Below are 19,221 nucleotides of genomic sequence, written 5' to 3'. Positions count from 1 at the left end.
TGCAGAGAGGGGTGCGAGTGTCTGGCCGAGAGGCCCAGGGTGGCCAGGCAATGATGGCAAACAGGGGAGCAGGGGCGGGGTCTCCTGCCAGCCACTCTCTTATTGCACACGATTGTCTCACAGACTTTCTTTTTCTTCTTTAAAAAGGAATACTTGTCCATGTCACAGAATAAGTAAGAATCAGCTGAGGAAAAAAAAACAAGCCAGGCAGGTATTTAAGGGGCCTGACGGGCCTTTGATACGTACAGAAATAAATATGTGTGTCTCTGGTCACAATGCAGAAACTGGGAGCTGGGAAAGGGACAGGAGGATGTAGTGATGGCAGCCCCTTGGGGTGGGGGCTGGGTGTGGGCGTCCACACCTCAAAAGCCCACCTTCTTGGCTTTGTTGATGATATAGCTGGTCCAGATCCAGTTGCGCTTTAGGTGTCCGTAGAAGCTGGAATCGAGCCCAGCGGCTCCAAGCCCGTCTCCGGGGATCAAGCCTTCATCCACGACCTCACGGCTGCCCCTGAGAGACAGGAAGTGAACAGAAAACGAGCTCTCTTCGGAGCTGGAGAGAGCCCCTGGTGTAGGTGGGGGTTATCTTCCACAACTTCTACTTTCCGAGAAAAATAGTTAACAGAAGTGAAGAACTTGTCTAAACCTCAGATTTTATGTGAAATTCCCAGTTTTTGAATTTTGATAACTGATTTATCTTTTTTTTTTTTTTAAACAATGTATGGGCTAAGGTTTGGGTGGGACCAGATGTGGCTGGTGGCCACCAATTCGCAGGCTCTGTGACTCAGGCACTCCTGGCCTGTCGTCTGAAGCCCGACACGGAGGAGCCGGAGCCTGTGGGAGGGGACGCACGTGGTGTACTCCATCATCGCGCACTTGCGCTCCAGGTTGTGCTTGTGGATGGCACTCTCCTGCTCCTTCTGCAGACTGCCCTTGTCATCGCCGCCCTGATCCGGGCTGCCGCTCTTCCTGACACGCGGGTTGCGCACCACACCTGGAAAACCAGAGAGCCCTGCTGACGACACCCTCCTGCTATGGTTCTGTAGGGCCACGATGTGTTGCTGGGTGGCCAGGGAAGAGTGGATTCCCCTTCCGTGTGGGTACCCCAACCAGAGGAGGGGGTCTAAAACTGGTAGAACCTTTCCACGCACAGAGGGAGCAAAAGGAAGAGAGTTAAACACTGATGGGTAACTAAGAATCTGTACTCAGGGTGGATTCATGTGGGTGGCCAGCAGGCAACTGAAGAACCCAGTAGGCTAGAGGAGTCGCGGGCAAAGAAACCCCGTGCCTTCTTTCCCGGGGGGATGGGAGTGGCAGGAGCCCCGTGGACATGCTGTGCGCCAGCACAGAGGAAGCAGGAGGTGAAAATGACTGCATTTGGCTGTGGCTGCAGCGGTCAGGGTCGGCAAGGACCCGGACAGACTGGAGGATTCAGCATCGCAGTTTCCCTCTGAGCAGCCAGGAGCAGCCAGATGTTTCCTGAGTGCCCAAGAGGTGCATTCATTTAGTGGAGCAATTACATTCAGTTATTGCACAATAAAGAAAATTTCATTTCTTGTAAGGAAAGCAAGGTTATGATAATTTGCAGACTGTTAAGGGCCTTCTCATCACATGCTCTTCTAGAGACCTGGGCCCGGGTGGAGGAGGGTCTGTGGCGGGGAGGCCATGACCCCCACCTCGGCCCACTTTACAGAGACGTCTGAGTGAAGCTTCACCTCGGCCCACGAGGTGGTGGTGTTCCCAGTGTAGAAATGAAGACACTATGAAACACCCCGTCCTGAGGTCGGAGGTTACAAACAGCATGTCCAGTCATGTGTTTGGACAGACAGTTGAACCCAGGAAGACTTAATGCAATGCCTCTCGTGTGCACCGCAGGCTGCTTGTGAGAAACGCAGGTTTAGGCCAGCCCCGGGTCTGCCGAACCCAGAGCACTGCGCAGGGCCCAGTGATTTGCGATTCAGCAGGCTCCCAGGGGCTGCTTGTGCATACGGGGGTTCCGGAGCCCCGCTCTAAAGGACGCCTGTGTCTTCTCATGTGGTACTTTTCCCTTAGTCCTCGGGGCAGAACCCCTCAAGTGTTTGCTAAACGAAGGGACAATCAAGGCCTGATTAATGGTTTCAATAAGCCTTCCACATTTCTGCTCAGGAACACTAAAAGAGATGGATGGATCCACTAACTGTCAAGTCTGAAAAGCTTTGATGCAAGTAACATAGTGGCTCCGAAATTATTATCTAGGTATAAAATGTAGGGGAATTAGAGAACTTTAAACATCTTTAATGGTAAAAGCCTTCCTCGCTAATGAATGCCAGAGGAGTCTGTGAAACATAACGTCCCACGCTGTCTGGACCCATTAAAGGCTCTGAGTACCCGGTGCTCGTTACCCTGCTGGCACGGCGCACTTCTACCGAACGGTGTGTGACCCTTGCTGCGCGAAAATCTACGTGCAGCACTGATCTCGCAGCCCTGTGCCAGGAGGAGGAGGGCCAGGCTCCTCTCCTAGGTTCAAATTGAATGCCCATCCCTCTTCTCCTGGTAGAAGAGGCGAGAAAAGACCAGACGCAAACTGGCTTCAGGGAGAGAACGTTGGACTGGAGGCTCTTCAGCGCCCACAGACCCTCTACTCACTCGATAAACATTTGTAGGAGCCACTGGGCACAGACACGCTGAGACACCACGGGGGTAGTAGCCACATTTCCTGTGCTCACAAAAACCACAGAATGAAATGAAAGAGTGACAGCAAAGATGCTGGGAAGGCTTTATGGAAGAGGAGACACTTGAAGTAGGTGTGGCCACCTGCAAGGTTGGGGCACTTTCTGAGGAGAGGAAATCAATGGGAACAAAGGCCTCACTCAAAGGCCAACTCACCCCCACCAACAGGTCTGGCAGTTCTTCCTCCCAGTCTGCCCCCTGTTACTGTCATCAACGCACATTCTCTCTTAGACACGAGTCACAGCCCCTAACTGGCCTTTCTGCTTCTACTCTTGTGCCCCTCTGCCTGTTCTCCAGGGTGAGCTCTGAAAGACAAAAGTGATCTTGACCCTGACTGGCATGGCTCAGTTGGTTGGGCATCGTTCCGCAAACCAAAAGGTTGCAGGTTTGATTCCTGGTCAGGGCACATGCCTGTGTTGCAGGTTTAGTCCTGGGTTGGAGCGTATATGAGAGGTGATTGATGTTTCTCTCTTACACTGTTCTCTCCCCCTTTCTCCTTCCCTTCTCCTCTCTCTAAAAAAAATTAAAAAAAAGAATCTTAAAAAAAAAAAAAAATGACGTAAGTGATCTTGTTACTCCTTGCTTACAATCCCCCAGGGTCTTCTCACTACTCTTAGAACAAGCCCAACAGCTGACCTGGGGTCTTTACACTTGCCGTTCCCCCTGCCTGGAATGCTCCTCCCCAGCTCTGTGCATGGCCAGCTCAGCCTCAGCCTTCAGAACTCAGCTCAACTGTCTCCTTCTCAGAAAGGCTGCCTCGACTCATCTGCCGAGTGCCATCGCCCTGTGCATTTCCCCCGCAGCACTCATCACGCCCTGATCTGAGTGTGTGTGTCTCCTCCATGAGAACAGAGTCTCATGAAGGCAGGACGAGCTGTGCTCTCATTGCTCACAGTCAGGCACAGGAAATGACACGCCAAGGTGTTCAATGAATACCTGCTGAATGAACACACACAAAGGCCAGGTGGAGCTGCTTGGGCTCAATGGGGTGTGGGCACTAGGATCTTTCAGCATTTGGGGCCTACCGCTCTACTCCAGGCTCCTGGAGAGCAGCCTGAAAACGAGGCGATGTCTTCTTTAGCTCTAAGTCCAGTCATCCCCACAGAAAGGAGGGAAACAGTGAGGTCCAGCAAAGAGAGGTGGTACCTAAAGGGGTGTTGAGGCAGACGCACTGCAGGTCAAACCAATAGTTTTCCACATCCTGCATTGAGTTCAGCACATAAAGACGCCTTTCGAAGGGTCGGCTGCTGCGGGCGAGGTTGTAATGCGGGTCACAGATGGTGGTGTCAACGATGGCTGTGTTCTTCTTCAAGAAAATGAAGACCTACAAGGAGACAGGGATGGGGTGAGGGGAGAACCTCAGAATTAGCCTTGGGTTAGCTGTCTGGAAACTGCTTAACAGTCAGGACCCCCTCCATTTGGGCTCGAAAGATATTACCTGATCTTTGTCCTGAAACTTTTCTGTGGGGCCAAACTGTAGCAGCCCCATGTAGCACAGCCTCTGAAGGCTCTCCAGCACTGAAAACACGTACCGCCTGGAAAACAGGGGTCGGGCAGGACCCAATCACACCACACTCTCAGCGCTGGTCAGGAGACCTGCATCTGGGGTGAGGAGCACACCTCACCATTTCCCCCCCTTCCAGCTGGCGGGACCTGGAGGACTGGACTTGGGCCCACACTGCACTGAGGCCCAGAACCCCTCTCCCTGCACCCGGCAAGGGCCATGCAGCATCGATTCTGCACTGGGGGTTTTGTTCAGGAAATAAATGTAACGAGGACAAAACCACACTAATTATACTTGCAGCCTTTATCAGCAGATTGTACTTTAAAAGAACCTTGAAATGAAGTAATGCAATTTACCGACCCACATTTCATTTCCCCTGGCTTTACCTAGGATAGCTAAATTAATGAAAACCTTGAGTTTCTACAACCGGCACAGCAGAAACCCTTCCTCTTCCTGGTAAACGACTATGCGGAGCCCTAACTTCAGGAGCTTGCTGGGACCCTCGGCCCCTCGGTGTCAGTTTCAGGAACCTCACCTCTTATACAGAAGCTGCTGCCGGATGGGCCTGGGGAGAAAGCGAATCAGTGTGTGCTTCTTCAGAGGGTCATTCAGAAACTCGTCAAGGTTGTCCACCTGTGAGGCGATTTGCAGGTTTAGTTCACCCCCAAGACCAGAGTGAATTGCAAGAACTGTGAAGAAACACCACTCTTCTGGGCTGTAGCCTCTCAGACCCTGCCCGTCAGCCCCATGGTGACAGCACCCCCCCTTCCTGCCTTCCCCAAACTTCCCACACCTCTGCTTTCAGGCTCGTCAGCCTCCTTTCCAGCCCATCTACCACACTGCTGGGTGTCAGCGACAGGCGCCCTTGCACACTGCTGCTGGGCGCACGAACTGCTAAAACATCTCTGGGGGACGATAGGGACATGTATTCATTTACATTAAAAAAAGACAAAGATGGAAGTACAGGTAAGTGCAGTACTTGGAACCTCCCACAACCACATCAAAATTATAACTGAACTATAGAACAACCATCACTCAGAACCTCCTGAAATCCAGCTGAACAGAAGTCCTACAACTAAGGATATAAAGAAGCCACCACACTGAGACTGCTGGGGGGTGGAGACGCGGAACAGGCTGGTTCCACACCCACACGTACTGGAGAAAAACTGGGAGGGATATTTCAGCTGTGATATTTCACCTGAGGGGGGTGGTTCCCAGCCCCCCATCAGCCCCCCAGCCCAGGATTCCAGTGCCGAGAAGTCCCCATAACTTCTGACTGTAAAAACCAGCTGGGATGAGGCTGAGCGAGAGGGTGGGCTTCTGGAGTCCCAGGCACTCCTCTTAAAGAGCCCATGCATAGACTTAATTGGAATCACTTGCTCTGGGCTCCAGTGCCAGGGCAGTAGTTGGAAAAGCACAGGGACACACAGGAAGGAACTGAACTGTCTGGCATCAGGGTAAGAGTTGGAGGGTCAGCTTTCGCCCAGGCAAAAGTGCTGGCAGAGGCTCTCCGCCCCACAGAGCTGGCATGTGGGTGCCATATCTGAGTCTTCTTCAACCTGGCTAACACCGTTTGCCTTGCCCTGGTGATTCCCTGAGACCATGCCCCACCCAACCTGTGGGCCCACCCAAGCTATTTCCAGTGCCTTTTCCATGTGATCGGCCTGTCTTGGTTCATGCTTCATAGTGTCCTAAAGTCCATTAAACATGCAGCATCTGGTCTTAGCATGCTCTGTATCGCTTGCTAAGTGGCCCCAGGTCTGACACTTGGCAGCCGACCTTGGTTCTTGGCGTGGCCTCTCCTGGGCACCTAGAGCCCAGCACAAGTGGCAGCCATCTGCAGATCACTGTGTAGCTGCACTAGGCGGCCTTGAGCAGGGCACGGGTGGCAGGTGACCTTGGCCTGAACCTCCCAGGAGGCCCCAGAGCCAGTGTACCTGGTGGACAGCTTCAGACAGCATCCAAGCATCACCCAACCGCCTCCAGAAGAGACACCCCCAAGGAGCAGACTCAGCGGGTACCAGAGCCCTGCTAAAGTAAGTCCTGCTTTGGGGGGTCAGCTCCTGCAGAGCAGGTCCTCCGTGGTGGTGGCAGCCAGTCTTTGCAGCCATCAGCCTGGGGGGTGATTCCCTCCTACTGGGGTCCCAACAGTAATGAAGGCTTAACTTTAGTAAGAGGGGGCACACAGCCCACATGCGGTGGGTACATGAGAAGCGTGCAGCTTGGGCGATTGAGGGGGAGGCTGTGCCAGTGGACACTTCAGGACACCTACTACATAAGGCCACTCTACCAAGCCTGGGAGACACAGCAGCTCTACCTAATACATAGAAACAATTACTTTAGTGCCAATGGATTAAATACTACAATAAAAAGACATATGGAGCCCTGGCTGGTATAGCTCAGTGGATTGAGCGCTGGCCTGCAAACTAAAGGGTCACCAGTTCGATTCTCAGTCAGGGCATGTGCCTGGGTTGCCGGCCAGGTCCCTGGTTGGGGGCCTGCGAGAGGCAACTGATTGATGTTTCTCTCATATCAGATGTTTCTATCCCTTTCTCCTTTCTCCCTGCCCTCTCTAAAAAAAAAAAAATTAAAAAAAGAAAGACTTATGGAGCTGAATAACAGAACTCTTACATATGCTGTCTACAAGAGACACTTCAGATCGAATGGCACACAGACTGAGAGCAAAGGGACAAAAAAAGGAATTTCATGAAAACGGAAACAAACAAAAAGCTGGGGTAGCAATACTAACATCAGACAAAATGGACTTTAAGAAAACTGAAGAAACCCAAATCACTAAATTGAAAAGACAGACACATCGCTATGCTCACTGCAGCATTATTTCGCCGCGATACGGGGGCAGCCTAAGTGTCCATCGACAGAGGAATGGATAAAGAAGCGGCGCGTACATACAGTGGAACACGCAGCCATAAAGAAGAATGAAGCCTTGCCCCTTGCAACAACATGGATGCACCTAGAGGGTATTGTGCTCAGTGAAATAAGGCAGAGGAAGACAAATGCCATATGATTTCACTTACATGTGGAATCTAAAAAACAAAGTAAATGAACAAGCAGAAGAGAAACAGACTCATAGGCACAGAGAACATTTTGACAGTTGCCAAGGGGAGGGGGACTTGGGGGATGGGTGGAAAAGGTGAAGGGGTTGAAAAGCGCCAACGGGTAGTTACAGAGCAGTCACGGGCATGCAGTCAGTAACGTTGCAGTAACTCTGTGGGACGGTGGGCGGGCGCTGTACTTGTCGGGGGCCACTTAGCAAGTTATATAGTATCTAATCACTGGGTTCTACACCCGAAACTAACACAATATTGTAGGCCAACTATAATTGAAAATAAAACATTATTTAAAGTAAAAAAGAATGCTGATTCCCTCTGAAGCCAGTGATTCTATTCCTACCCTTATTGTAAAAATAAGCTTTGGCGTCCCCACAAATGTGTCTACCAGAAGGTATTCACCACATGCCGTTTGTGAGACTAAGAAACTGGAGTTGTCCAAGAATAGAGGACTGGTTAGGGTGTATGAATAAGAAGGAATACTATAAATTTACTTAATATCTAGTTAAACTTAATGATGCAGAAAATACTATACACTGTTCAGTGGAAAAAACAGATAAAAGACTAAATATGGTATAGTCTCAATTCCGTTTTTTTAAAAGAGGGAGTGCTCACACACACACACACACACACACACACACACACACACACACACGGCATGGGAAACAAAGGCTAGAAGAAAATGTACCCGAAACACTAGCAGTGATAGCTCTCTGAGTGATGAAGTTAGGGGCAATTCCTGTTATCTCCTTGTCCTCTACTTACCAAATGTCTAAAATCATATTTTATTGTTACATCATAATTATTTGTCTTTCTGATGACTGATCGATCTAGAAGAACAAGTCTTTGACCTACCAACCATCTATCCAATCTCCCATCTCCCATCCATCCATCCATCCAATCATTCATCCACCCATCCACCCATCCATCCACCGATCCAGGCAACTGCAAGGTTTGAAGTACTTTTGCTTGGCCAGGTGAGTGCAGGCCTCCTGGCCTGGAGCTGAGAGACTAGGCCCTGTGATTGCCTGGGAGTCGCCGATACCTTGTAGCTGACTTGCACAATCTGGACAAAGATGGAGAGCGGCAGGCAGAGGAGACAGTCGCTAACAAGAGCCCAGCCGACGCCAAAGTCCCTGTGGACTGGGACAGGAGGGACAAAGCGCGTCCACAAGGCTTCATCCACATATACTAGGAGGAAATCAGAGACAGGGGTCAAGTCATGATGATGTGTCACCTCCTAGTAGGTCGTGGTTCTCTCTTACCACAAACTTCAACACAACTACTCATCGGGCAGGAAGCCCAGAGGTTCAGAAGGTTTGGATTATGTCATTATTTTGATCAGGGCAGTGTGGGTATTCTGCCTGTTTAGGTGATAAGGACCAGGACCCATCACGATTTCCCTTTGGGTCCCACTGTTGCTTGCCTGCCCTGGGGCGTCTCACCTGTCTCTACGGCGGGCTCCACTTCAGCCTCCAAGACTGCTCCATCTTGGCTGTCCTTGGGTGGGGCGTCAGAGGAGGCCTCCAGGTCTTTTCCAGAGGAGGGAGGGGCTCCGGTCCTGCCTGGCTCCTGCTTTCCTGTTCTTCTGTCACTGTTGAGGCCCACCTTCTCTACCTTGTTGCTAGCAGGGTGCCCATAGATCAGGTACCACAGAAACATGTGAACCACCTGCAGGCGAGCCATTTTGGGCAGAAATCCTAGAGAACGCCCAAGTCCAGGCACTGAGACAAGGAAGGAGGAAAGCAGTGCTTGAAAAGTCCCCGATTCAAATCAGTTCAATTCATTAAAAAAACTGCTGTGTGCCACTATGTCTCAGGTGCCAGGGAGACAGCAGACAGTCTTACTCTTAGGGAAGTTACTTTCTAGCGGGAAAGGGCAGACAATACCAAAATCCCTAAAATAACACATCAGATGGAAACAGATGGTACGGAAAATAAAGCAAGGGAGGGACAGGAAGGGGGGCTGTAATCCCACAGAGGCCAGGAAAGGCCTCACCAGGGAGAGGTCTTGAATAAAGTCCTCAAGTCAGTGACTGGGCGGGCCACGCAGAGACCTTGGGCTGTGCAGCTGAGGCCTGTGTGGGGTGCCTGGGGTGGGGTATGTGCCTGGCGCATCGGGGAAGGGCCAGGAGGGGAGTGTCAGGGCGGAGCAAGGAAGGAGGAGAGCACAGGGGATGATCCTGAGGGCAGGGGAGAAGGGAGCCACCACGGAGGGCCTGACACCTCCACACAGAACTCCTGGCTTGATGCGGGTGGTGCAAAATATTCCAAAATCTAGTATCTTTTAAAGTAGATTATTTCAAAGTCGATACAAACAAAGTGCTCCTTGGCTTTCCCCAGCCAGAGAACAAGTGAGAGTCAAGGGAGACACAGGAACAGGGCAGCAAGGACAAGGGGCCAGAGGCCCCGCCCCCCATCATGCCTGGCCCATTGGGGGAACAGCACTCGCTGCCTTTCGTCTACTCCTGCGGCTCCACCGCACTCGCACACACGTTTCTCCTGCAGTCTGCACTCACTAACTGTGAGATTGTACCCTGAGGGCAAAGGCCGTGCTTGTGTGACTGGAGCCTCTGGAAAGTGAGGTCGCACAAATGACCCCCCTGTCCAGCATCCCTGAGTTTGCTATGTGCCCTACCAGCACATTCTTCTGCCTGATAGAAGTCTGTCCCGATAAGTCGCCTTTGCCCTCCCCACCAGCACCTGTGTTGACTAGGAGAGGAGCGACACCCGACTCTAAAGCCCTGCCGCCGCCCTTGACCCGCACATTTACATTAGAGCAACTCTGCGGGGGATGCGGGAGGAGGCCGCTCTGTTAGAGACCCGACTCTGGGAAAATGCTACGGATGCTCAAACTTGCCAACAGCTATAACTACTAGAAGGCTTATGGGGTCAGGAGAGGTGGAGACTGTCTGTGACTTATGGAATATTCCAGCCCAAGGGCAGTTAGCAGAAGTTAATCTCTGTGAGTAATTCCTCATGTAGGGATGTAGCATAATTGCATCTGAGTCTTGCAACAGCCTTGCGAGGAGTACTGGGCAAGAACCACTCCCGTCCTGCTCTAGGTAGGGAACCTGCTGTCAGTGGAAGGCATGGAACCCGCCAGCGACTCAGATCTCGCTCTCAGGGCGCCGCCCAGTGCTTCAATGTACAGCGCCAGCTGACGCAATGGCACTGAGCGAACAACAGATGAAACACGACAAAAAGAAAAAGAAACACAATCAGACATTGACAAGAAGGTGCTTCTTACCTACAACAGGGTTGTAGTTTTTAAGCTGGGTTATGCCCATCTTCTCATCAGTTTTTTTCACCCGTCCACTTTCTGGTTTAGAGGAAGCATTTGGCTGTGAGTCTCCTGATCCACTCGGGTCCTCTTTGACTTGACTTTCTTCTTCGGCCTCCCCTTGAGGCGCTGGGGGCTGGGGCCCTTTAACCCTGCAGTCCAAGTACAAGACCAATGTTATGTTGAGAAAATCAAGGGCGGAGAGAAAGGACAGGGTCTGTCCTTGTGAATCAGATGGAGCCATGTGATCCTGCAGTTTCAAACTCAACTGCCCGCAGAGGCCAGGCAGATGACATAGATGAATAAAATGTGTCAGCTCACTTGACACCTGGGAATGGAGAGGATTGTGGTGACCTGCAGGGTGCACCCCCACCTATGGGGCAGCTGCTACCTTGTGAGAAAGGGAGCCTGATATATACTAGGTCCTCTGACACTTTCACAAATGCCAGAAATCCGGAATCTGATAGGAAACGAACTGGCATCTTATTCAACGTACAGGTGGCCAGTGCGTGCAAGCCAGAGCCAGGCCTCTGCTCACCAGCGGGTCAGCTGCGGTTTAAACCCGGCTACAAAGTGTCTCCCATCCCTGAGTTTTCTCTCAGTCCATTAGACGGTTTATGGGCAAAATCAGAGGAGACCTCAGAAAAGCAACTAGAACAGTTTTGAGCCATTGTAAGATTGAGCGAGTTTCGCGCATCACAGAGCCTGTGATTTTGAGTGGTCTGTCCACAATTAGAATTAAGAATGTGAGGATTTTCTTTTTTCTTCAAGAATCCAGAAATGAATCCTTGCCAGGCCAGGGGATCATGAGCCACAAACCCTAACCCGGTGAATTCGCTGATCTCACACAGGAATAAACCAAGGGCTTTTGTGAAGATGGCTTCAGGAAGGAAGACACAGACCCAGGCAGCTCCGCTGTGAACCCCTACTGGTGCCGCCACTTGCCTGTTTGCTGTGCTCGAGTTGGAGATCCGGAAACGGACCTGCTCGATGGCACTTCTCACCAGCGGGTCGTTCTGGTCCATGGACGGGTGCACTACCAGATCCACCTGCAGCGAGAGGGCAGAGCGCCCCACAGGGTGGGAGGGGCAGAGGGAGACTTAGCCCCACAAGTCAGCCCCCTGGCAGAGCACTGATTACACCTGTTTTCACGAACATTTCCAGCAGACGGTTAAGACCCTAGGCAAACAAAGCGCCCCGTGGAACAGTTTGCCCGTGTCAAAATCCCTCAGGCGGCCAAGCGGTGAAGTTCTGCCATCGGTATCGAGCAACTTTGCTCAGGTGAGGAATTCCAGCCTAGAGATAGGGCGGTCTTCCCTGCGGGCCCCTCACTGGGGGTCAGGGCCACTGGTCTCACAGCTACCTGGTGAGCTGCGCCTGAGGCCCCACTCCTGCTCTCTGAGAATTTCCCAGTTACTGGTGAATCCTGAGGGCTGCCCCCCCGGAGAAGGTAAGCAACTTCCATTAACCGCCCCTCGCTGAGAGCTGGCCCAGGACTCCTGCCAGGTGCACTTCTAAACCGCGCGGCAGGGGATTTAGAGCTTCTGCTGTTTTCCCTCTCCTGAGGTGCTGAAACCGAGTTAGAGTGGTTGTCGTCTTGTGAGGGGTGACTGGGGGGACGAATGGAAGTAACGTGCTGGAGTTAGGCAGGAGGGTGTGAGTGACGGCTGTGCAGTAGACGGTGGGCACAATGGCCTGGGAACGTGGACGGCCAAGCTTCTTTTTTGTCTGTCGTTGGCAAGAGAGAGCAAGGTAAGGTGTTCTAAATGGCTAACCCTGGCCAGGAAGCTTCACGCCAAAAACGGCCTGAAAGGTTCAGTCCCAGGGAACAGGCAGCAATGCTTGCAAGATGGGGACTCAGAAGGCTGACTTGGCTCAGTCTCCTTGTCTCCTCATTTGTGAAACGGTAACCCTCCCCTCACACCCTGCCAACTTTTTCGTGGTTTTGTGAGGCTCAAATGAAATTCAGTTAGGCAACACCCAGAGAATTTAAAAGCACGGTGCAAATACAAACCTGTCCTGTTTTCCCACTTTCCACAGCCAAATGGCCCAGCCAACTTCCCAAAGGCCCAATGGGCAGGCAGCTGGATGCAGAAGCCAAGGCAAAGGCTGACCCTAGGGCACAGCAACTCGGGTCCAGGTGGCTCCAGGAGACCAGGAGGCTGCCTGGGCGGCCGTGCTCTGGGTGCCAGAGAAAGTGCTGCCGAGACACTAAGCTCACCTGGAGGCAGACGCACAATACTGCAACCCTTTCCAGCTGGAGAAACAGGGCACTGTCGAGTGGTGCTGCTGTAGAGGTGCTTGTGGGGGCACCTACGTCTTTGAGGTTTTGTGGTCCTCAGCGTGTACCCATGGTACTTGCTCCCTACCTCCACCCCGGCCCACTCCTTCTGTTACTGCCTGGTGGATACAGGGCCAAGTAGGAGCTGGGCACACAGTGGATACTTCTGCCAGTCTGCCCCTTTCCACTCTTAGACGAGGGGGCGTTTTCTTGCCCTCAATTTCTGCCCTGAGAGGGCTGCCTGTCTGAAAGGCCTGCTCTGGGAAGATCGACAGAAATCAGGGTGTTGCAGCTGATGGGCTGGGGCTTTTGTCCTGCAATGAGAGATGTCAGCACAAGGAGCTCCTGCCACTGCTCAAAGGGATGAGTGGCAGGCTGGCTGGGGATGGGAGAGGAGCAAGGTCAAGGGGACTCGCCGCAGATCTGAAAACTGATGCATGCTGCCAACTGGGAATGGTAGAAAATGTGTTTCTTAAACTCATTTTTTGTACTGCTCTGTGTTTTCCAAATTTCAAATGTCTCAATAAATAAGATAAAGTGAAAAACAGAAATGACCTTGCCAGGTCATTAAGAAAACAAAACATCAAAGTACAGCTCTCTTAAGGCAGAGATTTAAAGTGCAGTCAAAAAAAGACCAGGCACTTGAAGCGACTGTCCCCGCAGCACCGCTCCCTTTGGTTCCAGCGCCTAGCCGGGCTCTCAAATCACTCTGCCCCTGAAAACTTTATGCCTTCCAATGTGTTCAAAGACACTGAGCTACAGCTGCTATGGGAACAGCCCCAAACTTTGAATTTCACGGAAACAGACAATCTGAAACAGAAGGGATGTATTTCCCCCCCACCCCGGGGAAACCAGCAGTGCCTCCTGACCAGGTCACAGCCATCGTCTCCTCCGGGATATGTTTCCTCGGATCTCTGTGGAAAATGTCCTTGCTGCTTAGTCTGAATTGTGCACCTCCTGAGCACTGCTTAATTTCTCCCAAAGCTGCTCTGCCGGGTGTCGGTGTGCCTCGCTTCCCCCCTCCCTTCCGAGACTGGCTGCAGGGCTGGCCTGGCCTTGGGCTACACATGCCGTTCTAAGCTCCAGCACAATATTCCTCTTTTCTGTTTCCAGCTTCCACAGAGAGTTGGGATGATCCCTGCACCCCCAAATCAGAAGGCATAATGGGAAATTACCGACAACAAAGGAATGGCCGAGACATAACAAGGATAAGAGAAGCCAGATGAGAAAACTTCCAGCGGCACCCAGCTGGCGCTGTGGGCATCAAGGAGAGCCTGTGGTTACCTTCTTCTTGATGCCATCTTGAATGACCGTGGTCCGATACAATCTTAAGAGACCCTCCTCGGACAGGTTCCGCACCAGGCGCACGATGGACTTCTTACAGCACTTGGTGGACACGCCTTCTTGCTTCTCCTGATCCATGATCATTTTCTGAATCCTGGGACATTACAAAATAAGGAGTTAATATTTCTAATCTCTACACGGGGGCCTTTCTCAACCCAGGCAACAGAGACATGCCGAATGGCAAGTAGCAGAAACTAGGGAAGAATTAAAGGGGGTTTCACTATTGAAAGGTTGAGTTGTTGGGACAGTAGGATCATCTCTCTTTGAGAGAAATAGTTAGCTAACCATTTGCAGCACTTTCACATTCTGAGCTCTTCCCCAGGAACTCAACAGCTCCCCTGGTTTGTGGCAACGACGGCAGGGAAACAGACAGCCAGGAGGGCCGCCTGCCTCTGTGCCAATGTAACACCAGTGAGGAACACTCCGGTTCCCCACTGTCGACACCCTCGGGTCTGAGGTTCTTCCTGATTCCTCTCCTCACAGCCCTCACTCTCTAGATCTTACTGAGTCACTGTGCTGATGTTTCCAGATCACTCACAGGAATGGCAGGGACAGTAGGGACATCAGGAACATTTGGCCAAGCCCCTCACTGCACAGAAGAGAGGAGCTCAGCAGTGGTATCTGCAGATGGTCCCCCCTTCGCCTAGTTAAGAGAAGTCACGTCCTTGGCTCAAGTGGCTTTCCCTCTGGGCGCCTCAGAAGCCGTGGAGATGCAGCCTGAGAGGCAGTGGCGACAGTGGGCCAGAAGGACCAAACCAGAGCGCAGAGGCACCCCCACTCCGAAGTTCTACTTGTGTCTTTGATCTTTGCTTTCATGTAAGATTTTAGGAGATGCTATCACCTGCCTAAGTCTCTTCTTACTCTTTTGCTGCCACAAAATCTCCAAGGAAGGAGAAAGTCACGTGCAGTTTCCCCAGGACTTCCGTTTCTGCTCAGTCATCTCTTTCTATCTGGAGTTCTGAAATTCCTCGGTATCTACACTTGTCAAGTCACAAGAACAAGCTGTAAGTCTCTTCTACTACAAAGGGATACTACCAAATCTACACAGGGCAAGGGAGATTCAAATAGTTCTCTGTCATTCCTGCACTTGTGATGACTAATTGGTGTGGCATTTATCGTTAGTGCAAGAGAGAGAGACTGCTCCTTACGTGAATAAGCTCTCTATTAAACGGAGGTTGGTGACGGCTTCTATGATCATGTTCCTGCGTTTCAGCAGTCGGTAAGTTTTGTGAGGTTTGTCTGGGCCTGGGCCGTGCCTCCCAGTCTTCTGGGAACTGCTGCTCTCCTAGAACAGGGACCAAAAGCACAAGAACACAACGGGCTCAGCACAGCTTAGGGGCCAGAGAGCACTCGTGCGGTGTACCTTCCCTCTTCACAGAATTTCGGTGCCCAGGTTTCTAGAAGGAAGCCAAGAGGTCTGTTTCCCCGACAGGATCCCACCACCCCACTGTTTCAATGCTTTGAGAGCACAAAGACATCTGCCAGCCAATGATCTTGGAACTTTATGAAGATCAGCTGGTTTCAGAACAGGAATTAAGAGGCATGTACTACAGCACCTCCTGAAGCAGCTGAAAGCATTTACTCAATTTTCCCTTGGTTCTTCCCCAGGAAACCAACATACTGAGCATGGCTCCATGCCAGCCACTCTATGATGGGGCTTTTTCATCAAAAGCTCTCAACACCTTATTACAGTTCCCATTTTACAGAAGAGGAAGCCCGGGCTCGGTGAGGCCAAGTAACCGTCCAGGACAAGTTATGTATGCCTCATGGGCTTCTGATTCCAAAATCCAGGAAGCCACAGGAAATCTCTCTGGGAATAAAAGACAGGTGCAGAAGCACCTGAGCTCAGAACAGGCTGCCCTAGGTAAATTAGGATGAGTGGCAAGGGAGAAATGAAGGGAGGAGAAAGATCAGTTTTCCCTCTTATCCCTGTTCACTTCTTTCTTCACGGCTCCTTTCTGTCTTCTAGGAGCCTAAATGAACTCGTTCCATCAGCTCTCAGACCAAACATGTACCGATACGTGCACCTGACATGGAAGGAAATCCTAACTCCTGGCGTGCTCCCTGCAAACACTTGGCACCGATCAGCGCCACAGGGCAGCCGCGGGACTGTTGGATGCCCTCCTTCCTCAGAGCGGTGCTTTCAGGAGAGCGAGAGCTCACTCAGGGGACTACTCAGCATCATGACGGGTTGCTGCCCTGCCCTCTGCTGGGGCTCCGGCGAGGCAGTTCTTCCATTCAGGCAGCCGGGCTCGAGGGGCGACAGATTCAAAGGTCCAAGAAGGGGCACAAGAGAGGCAGAAAGACCTGGCTCTCCCTTGCATTTCAGAGCAAACGTTTGGAGGAGAAGCACATAAGTAAATGTGGCCACTTTCACTGGGCTGCTAGCTAGAGAGCAAAGTGAAAACATGCTTTGCCAACAGACCTGTGGCTAACATCGTTCATGCCCCTCTGAGTATCAGCAAGTGTGAAAAGGACGAGATTCTGCCATTACTTTGGGAACAAATTTCTAAGAGGAAGAAAGAGCTAGAAAGCAAACAACAGGAGTTCTAGGATCTGTAGGGAGATATGAGGAAGGTGAAGGTAGAGGAGGAGGAGGAGGCAGAAGGCAGGTGAACCCTTGGGAGCCCGCCGAGATCTGCCTGCACACAAGCCGAGGTTCTTCAGTTAGAGACAATACCAATCGTGACTTGGCAGCGGGAGTTGTGGCATCTGATGGACAGGAAAGGACCCAAAGGCCCTTTTAGCAAAATCCACAGAAACCTTCCCCAACCCACACCCCATCCCTTCTGCTGTAGGGATCGTGACAGCACAGGCCTCCGTGCAGAAAGGGAGGGGCGAGGGAGGGGTGGGAGCCCCAGGCACTCGGGTTCCAGTCCTCACGGTGTTAGGAACCCAGCAGGCCCCTCACTCACTCCCCAGGGTCCCCCCTCTCCTCCTTCCAGACCAGAGCTGGCATTCGTCTACAGGGCTGTTGTGAAGCATGAGCAGCGACAGCATCCAAAGCCACCCTGGTCACAGGCCTGTTCTCCACTGGGGCCTCCTCCTCTGACTCTGTGTTTCTGAAGTGCAGGAGGCACCACTAATATCTGAGGCGCTTTCCGGTGACAAAGGACAGTGAACGGATTCTTATGAGAAAGGGGTCCCTGTGTCAATTGTCTTTTAATCTGTCTCACTGTGTTGATGAAAAGCGTCGGGTTGATTCTGCTGCGCCTTTAACCCTCTGAGGTACAACAGCCTCTGGCCTGAATGCACCCGCGTGGCTCTGTTTTCACTACATCTACTTGACGGTTTGCCTCTTTCTGTGGTAATGATACTGGCTCTCCATCCAACGCAGCTTCTGAGCCTGGCGCTGCTGACATTTGGGCTGGGTGACGCTCTGCCCTGGGCTGTCCTGCACATTCCGGGATATGTAACGACACCCCTGGCCTCTACAGATGCCAGGAGAACCCTCTCCCCCAACTGGTGACAATGGAAAAATACCCCCCCGACACTGCCAAATGTCCTCTGGGGGGCAAAACGGGCCAAAGTGAGAACCACTGATCTAAACTGGCCACAAAAACTTTCCCTCCCAAACAAATTTGAGCAGAAAGAGTACGTTGTTGGCAATTTAAAAACGCTGGATAACAGTGCAGGTGATCTGTGGTAGGTAGGGCACGGCCGTGCGCAGGTGTGCGGATGAGCGCCGCGGTCCTCTCCAGAGTGCCTGGTGCTGCCTGGCACGCACCAAGCGCTCAGCATCTGATGCTGTTTGATTTTGTTGTTGTCATTTTTAAGCACAGAACTGGTGAGGCTGACGTCCACCTGCCGCAGGCTATTTCCTGCAGAGAACGCACTCTCGCTGCGGGCGCTCGCTTACCTTTGGGTTTTCAAGCCTGACCTCTTCGATCACAGCTATGTCACCACTGTTATTCTGCACGCAGTGGGACCCAAAGGACACGCTGGGGTCTGAGGAGCTGCTGGGGTCCAGGTGTCTGCCTCCACTGACAGAGCTCCGGCAGGCTTTGTCCTCAGCGGCTCCTGCGGAGGACGATGGCTGCTTCTTTAGCGGGTGTAGGTTTACTTTCCAGCCACCTGCAGTGGAGGGCAGACGTAGAAGGAATGAACTGTGGGCACATCAAGGGGAGAGCGAGAGGGGCATTTTATGCTCGACAGCTAGACAGACCCACACAGGCCAAGAGTCCACGTGCTCAGTTTAAGGGTGAGGGCAGGGGACCAAGCGAACAGACTGGTGGCCCCCTGAGCTGGTTACCAGATTTGTGACTCTGTCATCAGTGCCAGCCTCCACACATTAAACAAAGAAATAAACAAACACGTCTTCTATAACTAAACTAAAAACCTGAGGGATTCTCAGGTTGCTGGAGGGGAGGGACAGAGGAAGCTTATGGAATCCCATCCCTATAATAGTCAAAACACAACCAAACATACAAAACACCTGCCAAGGAGCCAGGAGACAGACCACATGACCGTCTCCTGTACCATTATAATGTGACGTATGGGACACCAACAGGCCCCACATTGGGACGCCACCAAGGACACTCTCAGGTGTCTGCTGAACTGAATGGGCTTTCTGAAGGAACCCAGAGCAAGGTGGACTGGCTGCAGCTCTGACGGTGGCCACACGCCCTGCCCCTCTCCTGCTCCGCCCGAGAGCGCCCGTACCCTTGGTGGGGACGGAGTGATGAGGCTGTGTCCTGAGACCAACGCTCGAAGAGGGTTTTGCGTCCCCCTGTGATCCTCTGCCTTTCCTTCTGCTGCTGCTGCTGCCGCTGCCGCCCTCCTCCTCGCTGTCCCACTCAGAGAGCAAAGTGTCCTCTCCTTCAGGCTGGAGGGACTCCTCCGGCACCGAGGCCAAGCTCACTGTGGTCAGCAGCTCGCTGCGGGCTTTCTCTCTCTCATACTGCCGGCTCAGGTCACTCTCCTCCGCAAACACGCAGGAGATGTACTTGGTGGTCCGCTGCCGCCCTTCGTCTTCCATGAACCCCTGGGAAGATGAGATGTGTTTAATTACACTCAAAAGAGGGCATGGTGATA

The 19,221-nt window shown here is 52.2% G+C and overlaps 1 protein-coding gene across 3 annotated transcripts in view; it reads right to left on the bottom strand.

The window, feature by feature from the left end:
- GTF3C1 (general transcription factor IIIC subunit 1) overlaps positions 1-19,221 on the bottom strand; it is a 74,003-nt gene that overhangs the window by 22,349 nt on the left and 32,433 nt on the right. For all 3 annotated transcript variants that reach the window (XM_024560580.3, XM_045195322.2, XM_053927323.1), the window contains 13 exons: positions 18,850-19,171; positions 18,047-18,261; positions 15,336-15,472; positions 14,128-14,281; positions 11,508-11,611; positions 10,530-10,714; positions 8,726-9,004; positions 8,326-8,471; positions 4,748-4,845; positions 4,147-4,243; positions 3,855-4,032; positions 852-993; positions 375-510 (listed from right to left, as the gene is read on the bottom strand). In XM_024560580.3, coding sequence (XP_024416348.2) covers positions 375-510; positions 852-993; positions 3,855-4,032; positions 4,147-4,243; positions 4,748-4,845; positions 8,326-8,471; positions 8,726-9,004; positions 10,530-10,714; positions 11,508-11,611; positions 14,128-14,281; positions 15,336-15,472; positions 18,047-18,261; positions 18,850-19,171 — 2,193 coding nt within the window. The remainder of the gene's footprint in view (positions 1-374; positions 511-851; positions 994-3,854; positions 4,033-4,146; positions 4,244-4,747; positions 4,846-8,325; positions 8,472-8,725; positions 9,005-10,529; positions 10,715-11,507; positions 11,612-14,127; positions 14,282-15,335; positions 15,473-18,046; positions 18,262-18,849; positions 19,172-19,221) is intronic.

The sequence above is a fragment of the Desmodus rotundus genome, chromosome 1 (assembly GCF_022682495.2).
Source record: "Desmodus rotundus isolate HL8 chromosome 1, HLdesRot8A.1, whole genome shotgun sequence".
In the NCBI taxonomy this organism is placed as follows: Eukaryota; Metazoa; Chordata; class Mammalia; order Chiroptera; family Phyllostomidae; genus Desmodus; species Desmodus rotundus.
The sequence above is the reverse complement of the archived record's forward strand: the minus strand, read 5'-3'. Positions and strand labels throughout refer to the sequence as shown.